Raw genomic sequence first — 7,587 nt, 5'->3', positions numbered from 1 at the left:
CAAAGAAAAAAAGTAACGCAGTTACTAGTAAAGTTACCAAAAAAGTAACTTGTAACTGTAACTTCGTTACAAGTAACGAGTTACTTCCATTCCCTGTTAATATTATTAATCAAGCACGTACATGATATAAAAATGATGCTAATGTCGCCTGAATATTTTTGTATGCAGTATTTTTTTGAAGAATATCATAATTGCGAACATTTTGTCATATAATAATCATGTTATTAGTATTAATAACGAGATTAACAAGTAGTTTTAAAATTTATAATAAATACTCTCATTCATTGCTCTTTATATCAAAAAATGTGCTTATACATTACAGGAAATACCATATATGGTATCGTAACTCATCACTGTTAGATGTCAAAGGAGCAATGGCAACCCCGAAGTTTCTTGAGTTAAATAACATTTTATTATCCTTTTACTTCCATGTGTATCAAAATGTTAATCAGTCTATTTCTGTACTTATTTCAACATAAGTAACGTTCACATTAACGTATGTAAGTAAATAAATTATAGAGTCAAATTAAGACATCTTCTTGAGTTAAATGATTTAACTGCATCATTAAATTAATGACGTATTGAGAAAAGTGAGGAGAAGGATGTCGTAATTTTACAATATTTTGATAAGCATTTTTTTAATATTACTCGCGCGAATATATTTTTATGTAATAATAATAATATATCTTTTTATAATAATAATAAATCTTTTTAAAAATATAAATTTTTTAATGTTCCAAAGTAGTCAACGGAGGAATGACGGTATTTGGAATAATTCGTGCATAAAAAAATTAGAGTGGAATAGGCCTACTGGGAAAATCACTATAAAAAAAGCGCACCATGCTATCTATCTCATGACAGGTGGTGTGGAAATGATAGCATTTTATCATTTTCTTTGGTCATAGACATTTCGAAGGGTGAAATCAGGCCTCATGTGTGAAGTGATTTTCAGCTTTCTCCGCTATATCTCAAAAACTATTCTGATTTTAATGAAACTTCGTGAACTTGTAGCTTACATAAAGAGATGAATTTAGAAAATATCAGTTGCGGCACAAAAACGGTTTGAAGGGGTGAAATCAATTACTTTTCACCTTCGAAAAATATTCGAGATATAAAAAAATATTTTATACAAAAGTTTTATAATAAAATTACTTCTATTTACTCACGTCAATAATATTTTTTTAGAATAATTATTTAACAATTTTTTTTCGAAAACTGACAAAAAATTGATAAATAATTGTTTTGAAAACGCGAATGAATACAGCTGATTTTGTTGTAAAACTTTTGTATAAAATATATTTTTATATCTCAAATATTTTCCGAGATATAACGGAAAAAGCTGAAAATCGCTATATACGTTAGGGGTGATTTCACCCCTTCAAGCCGTTTTTGGGCCGCAACTGATATTTTCTAAATTCATCTCTTTATGTAAGCTACAAGTTCACGAAGTTTCATTAAAATCAGAATTTGTCATCTCGAGAGGTTCCCTTATTAGACATTTTATCAAGACGAATTTGTTATACAAAAATTAACACTAACGTGTGACTGCGTGTATCATAGGTTGCATGAGATATTGTTGTGATAGTATATAAAAACATGTCGATGCGCTGGAAAAACAGCGACCTCTGGTGACTTCGTCGAAGTTCGAAGTTCGCTTTAAGATCCCTTTAAGCCTTAATTCATAAGAAATGGACGAATCATAGTCAATTATTCTCCTCGCATTCAACTGTAACCCCGGATACAGTATGTGTCTTAAGCCTTAAGCCGCAAGAAATTGACCAATTACAGTCGAATCCGAGAAGAATAAGCGACTGTGATTCACCCATTTCTTATAGCTTAAGGCTTAAAACTCTGTTGTAGATCCAGACTAATTGGTCAAATTCTTACGGCTTAAGGTTTAAAACACCTAGTAAATTAAAATTTACCAAATTTCTACACTCGATACCAGATCAGGGATGGTTTATAACATCACGATCAACGCTATCAGTCGACGGCCTAGCGCAACCGAAGTAGCCACACACATGAGTTGTCTATATAATGTCACACAGACGGTTTATGTGAACACTCATGCTCATTTGAACATTAAGTCTACTGGCATCTTTAGTTTCATAGAAAATTCTTCTCAATCTTGTTGCAGTTAGTGTAGACAATATCATTTTAGAAACTTTCTATCATGTCCAAATATTAATCTGTTTGAAGAACCTATGCATTATTTGAAAACTAGATATCTAGAAATTTATCTAATAACTTTGAAATATTTATGTATTCCTGGCAGTTCTGTACCAGTAGAACGATTATTCTCTGCCACTGGGTATATTATTTCTGAATGAAGAAATTATCTCCCAAAAATGTAAAAATTTTAAGTTTTTTAAATAAAAATTACAAACTTATAATCTAAAAAAGTTGTATTCTAAAAACACTTCTATTTTAACATGTTTTAATTATAAAAAAGATTGTATTCTAAATAAGTTTATACGCAAATATGTACAAATAAAGAAATGAAGGTTTTTAATTCAGTTATAATTTTTATTTACTTTAATTACTTTTCAATAGGCTAATAAAAAAGAAAACAACTTTAATTGAACGATTATAAATTGATTAATCGATTATCTCAAAAAATAATATAATTGATTATAATCGATTTGGGTTCGCAGCATAATCGATCTAATCGATTTCGCAAAATGATTGATTATGCCTATCACTAATATGTATGTTGTTGTCTAGAATGATAGATGTAAAGCTTGTAAGTGAGGTGCCTATAGTCAAATAATAAATAGTATGTTTTTCATTCCTGCACTAGATTGCACTAGAACTCTATTTCTCGTTTTCGACAAACGTAGTATACCTACCTCACTTTAAGTTCCAAAAGTGTACACTACCCAGACAGCACAAAATACTAAAAAATAACGAAAAGAGGTCTTTTTTAAGTCGTCTTTCCGACAAAACGAAAAGGTGTCTAAAAGATGATGAAAAGACATTGTTTTTAGATTGTCTTTTCAGCAAGATCAAAAGATATCTATAAAACATCTTTTAGCTTTGTCGAAAAGACAACTTAAAAAAGATATCTTTTCGTCATCTTTCTATGGTTGTCATTTTCGCAAAGCGAAAGGTCGACTAGAAGATATCTTTTCGTATTGCCGAAAAAATAACATGAAAAAGATATCTTTCCGTTATTTTGGTACTTTTTATAAGTCATTCACGAGCAGTATGCGAGATCGCCATCAGAACACGAGAAACTGAACTCCATCACGTTTAGATGAACGTGATGGAGTTCAGTTTCTCGTGTTTGAAAATCATACAGGACAGAATAAAAGGTGCAGCATAATGAAAAATTTTACTCGTGTTCTAATAAACACTAATAAAATATTTTTTTGTAATCGAGTCCCCAAAGAGGACTATGACGAAAGATAATGACTTGCACATAGGACACGGCAAACATTGCAGGAAATGGGACGAATATTGTCAGTCATGCAATTTTATTTCGTTTTGTGTAAAAATTAATTTAGGAATTAGATGTATTAAACGTTATATATATCAAAATATAAAAACTAAAAGAAGTATTAAAGATGACTAAAAGATATCCAAAGAAGTGATCCTTTAGTTATCATATGGATAAGACTATAAGGTGACTAGCAGTGCGACATTTGTCGTCTTTTAGTCATCTTTTCGTCGACTATATTCTTTCACTAAAAGATATCTTTATAATAATTTAATTGTCTTTTAGTCATCTTTTAGACGACTTTGTGCTCTCTGGGTAGTTCAGCCACAGAAAACACACTTTAAAGACTTTAGTTTAATAGCTTATTCGACAATAAAATAAATTCTGATTAAAAAACCATAGAAATTTGTAAGTAAAAAAAGCAATTGTAACAATAAATTACGAAATGTACTTCACTGTTACATAAACGTTGATGTATATAATATAATATAATTGACTTACATGATAAAGAACGAATATCAAATAACTACAATGTGAATTTAAAGTGTGATGATCTTGTGAAAGACGTTAAAGTTAACATGCTTTCGTTGAACTGACTGTTTTATTATTGGATAAACTGTTAAACATGAAGCTCTGCTAATATTTGACCATGCATCCCACAAGCTCTACGACGGTTCATTCTAAAATATAACCATTGTATTAATTACAAGACTTAATTTGAATATAAACCTAACTTTGTATTGATTATGATCCGACACTCGAAAAGTATATTATAGTACTTTTTAATACTAGAAGGATCGAATAAAGGAGCCAAATTGAGTCTAACGCGTAACGATCTTTTTAGGTAGGCAATTAAATAAAAATTTAATCATTTTATACAATTGAAAATTTTTTCACTAAAGTTAAGAATATGAAAAATGATGAAAAGTCACAAAAGGATATCACATGGAAACAAAATTGGAAAAGTTATATTAGTTTGAATCTCACGAGGAGCCAACTTGGCTATCTCGGTCCTTAAAAGTAATGTTAAATCAATAAAACGATATTTATGCGAATGTTTATGTGAATATCTTCTGTGTTCGTTTAGTGTTGATACTGTTATTACACGTCACATGATTTATTTGTTCTGAGACTAATTCTTTCACTTGATCTTAAAAAAGTAACTATAAGAATATTAATTTGAAGTTTATTAGGAAATTGGTGCGCGCACACACACACACACACACACACACACACACACACACACACACACACACACACACACATTTAACTGTATACATTCATCCCAATAGAAACGGACTAATTAGAAAAAAATAATATACCTTGCTAACATACTCATAGGTTCCTTCTTGGTTAAAGTATTCCTAGTTGTGGTAAAATATTTTCCTCCAACATTCAGTGTAATCCATTCCCAATTCTTGTTTAGTTGATTATAGCTCAAAATTTTATTTGCATGTATAAAATTTTCCCCATTTGAAACATATAAAATGTCATCATCTCTGCAAAGAAAAATTGGGAAATATTTTATTAATCCAAAATATTTTAACGCATTATTATGTCTAAACAAAATATAAAAGTAAACAAGCTTTTTACCTAATGAGTTTAATATCATCAATTTCACCACCTTGCGACGTAAAAATTCTCTTTGCAGTTATTTCAAATTTTGCGCTAGCTGCCGTTAATAATTCATCTAACGAGTGCGTCACTACAAACACCTACAATAAATATAATACCATATCATAATAAATTACTGAAATTAAATATTTTAATCAAATATATTACTTTGAAAAGAAATACAGATACAACTGTAAAAAAATTATGTCAATATAATTTGATGCAATGAAAAATATTACAAGATTAAATGAAAAAACTTTTAGGGGCAATTACTTATTTATTTAAGAAAGTACTTGAAACAAAACTGTTACAAATAAGTCTCAATTTTAATCAAAGCTCCAACGAATAAATCCAAGGATAAATGTGAAATCAGCCAATGCGAGCCAACACAAGTTAGACGTGTAAATTCATATATTTAAATCTTGAAAAGGATTACAGATGTTTCAACCCATTCAATTGGGTCTTCTTCATTGATGACAAAATCCGTTAGTATAATAAAATATGAGAGATAAAATACACTACTCAACAAACTTAAAGGATCACTTGTTCCACTCTGCAAAAATAGGCAAATTTCGAGATACAATAACTTCGTCAAAAATCATCGTATCGAGATTTGTAAAAAAGCATTTTAAAGCTTGAAATCTTTACTTTTCAAACCTGTACTTTAAAAAATTATATTACTCATATTTCATAAAGTTACACAAACATAAATAAAGATGCATCAGATCTCAAAATTTTTTACGAAATTTGCGAAGTTTCACGGAGCCAACTAAAAATTGTACACAAATGCGGTTTACAGCTTCCGAAAGAGTGAATCTTTACCTTCAATTTCGATTTTTATCAAGCTTCGTACGATTTTTTTTTACCGAATTATTCAACGTCGAAGTAAAAAGAAATGTTTTTGCTTCAACATTTAATAACTCGGTGAAAAAATATCGCACAGAGTTCAACAAAAAAGCAAATTAAAGCTAAAAATTCTATCTTGAATTGTAAATCACTCAGTATATATATATAATATAAAAAACATTGTGTACTAATGATTAATAACCATTTTAAAGAGAAAGTATTAAATTTAATTTACAATTAAAGAAATTTGTTATGGCTTTAAAATGCTTTTTCGAATATCGCTTCGCGACCATTCTTCGCGGGGATATGTGAAATTTGAATTTGGTTTTTTAAACGCTGATTATAAATAACTAATTTTGTTGAGAAGCAACAGGCCAAATCCAAGATAGAAAAACTTCGTCAAAAACCATCATATCAAGATTTTTAAAAAAGCATTTTAAAGCTTGAAATCTCTACTTTTCAAACCTGTACTTTAAAAAACCGTATTATTCATATTTCATAAAGTTACACAAATATATTAGGTATGGGAATGAGTTTCCGCCCATTAGAGAGATGTCGTTAGTAGCACTGCTTATGAGTTTGATAAAACGGCAATACATGTATTTGAAAGGTGTGTGTTCAAGCTTTTGAGCCCAGTAGTTGATATTCGTTTGAAGCGATTTGTTTGAACTAAGCTTTGGAACAAAAACAGTAGGAATGGGACAATAGGCATGATAAGCTGATTCTGCTGCGTGACAACGTTATGTCACACGTTGCAAAACCGGTCAAGAAATACTTGGAAGGAGTGAAGTGGGAAATTCTGCCCCACCCGCCGTATTCACCGGATATTGCTTCTTCAGATTTCCATTTGTTCCGGTCCATGCTGTCGGCCCTTTCTGGAGAGCGATTCAATTCTTATAAAGATATCAAAAAATGGCTTGATAAATGGATCGCTTCTAAAGAACCAGATTTCTTCCTTCGAGGAATCTGTTTATTACCTGAAAGGTGGGGGAAAGTTGTCGTTTCTGATGGAGCATACTTTGAATGAACTTACTTTGTATTGTGTTGTTTAAATAAATACATCTTTTTCATTTAAAAAGGGCGGAAACTTATTCCCATACCCAATAAATGAATTAAGATCTGATGCATCTTCAAGTTTTTTTCTCAACAAGTTTTTTTACGAAATTTGCGAAGTTCCACGGAGTCAAGTAAAAATTGTGTACAAATGCGGTTTACAGCTTTCGAAAGAGTGAATCTTTACCTTTAATTTGCTTTTTCGTTGAGCTCTGTACGATATTTTTTCATCGAGTTATTCAACGTTGAAGCAAAAACGACCCTTTTTGTTTCGACGTTGAATAACTCGGTGAAAAAAAATTATACGAAGCTTCATAAAAAACAAAATTGAAGATAAAGATTCACTCTTTCGAAAGCTGTAAACCGTATTTGTGTACAATTTTTACTTGGCTCCGTGGAACTTCGCAAATTTCGTAAAAAATTTTGAAATCTGATGCATCTTCATTTATGTTTGTGTAATTTTATGAAATATAAGTAATACGATTTTTCAGAGTACAGGTTTGAAAAGTAGAGTTCAAGATTTAAAACGCTTTTTCAAAAATCGCAATACGAGGATTTTTGACGAAGTTTTTCTATCTATAAATTTGCCTATTTTTGTAGGGTGGAACAATCCTTTAATTTTGTTGAGTAGTGTA

General features: G+C 30.3%; 1 protein-coding gene across 1 annotated transcript in view; it reads right to left on the bottom strand.

The window, feature by feature from the left end:
• The window catches only part of LOC108759521 (BTB/POZ domain-containing protein KCTD9), a 59,476-nt gene that overhangs the window by 37,243 nt on the left and 14,646 nt on the right, over positions 1-7,587 (bottom strand). Inside the window, exons 2-3 of the mRNA XM_018505002.1 lie at positions 5,033-5,154; positions 4,762-4,938 (exon numbers count right to left, since the gene is read on the bottom strand). Coding sequence (XP_018360504.1) covers positions 4,762-4,938; positions 5,033-5,154 — 299 coding nt within the window. The remainder of the gene's footprint in view (positions 1-4,761; positions 4,939-5,032; positions 5,155-7,587) is intronic.

Source organism: Trachymyrmex cornetzi, unplaced genomic scaffold (genome assembly GCF_001594075.2).
Source record: "Trachymyrmex cornetzi isolate Tcor2-1 unplaced genomic scaffold, Tcor1.1 scaffold191, whole genome shotgun sequence".
In the NCBI taxonomy this organism is placed as follows: domain Eukaryota; kingdom Metazoa; phylum Arthropoda; class Insecta; order Hymenoptera; family Formicidae; genus Trachymyrmex; species Trachymyrmex cornetzi.
This window is presented reverse-complemented; position numbering and strand designations above follow the sequence as displayed.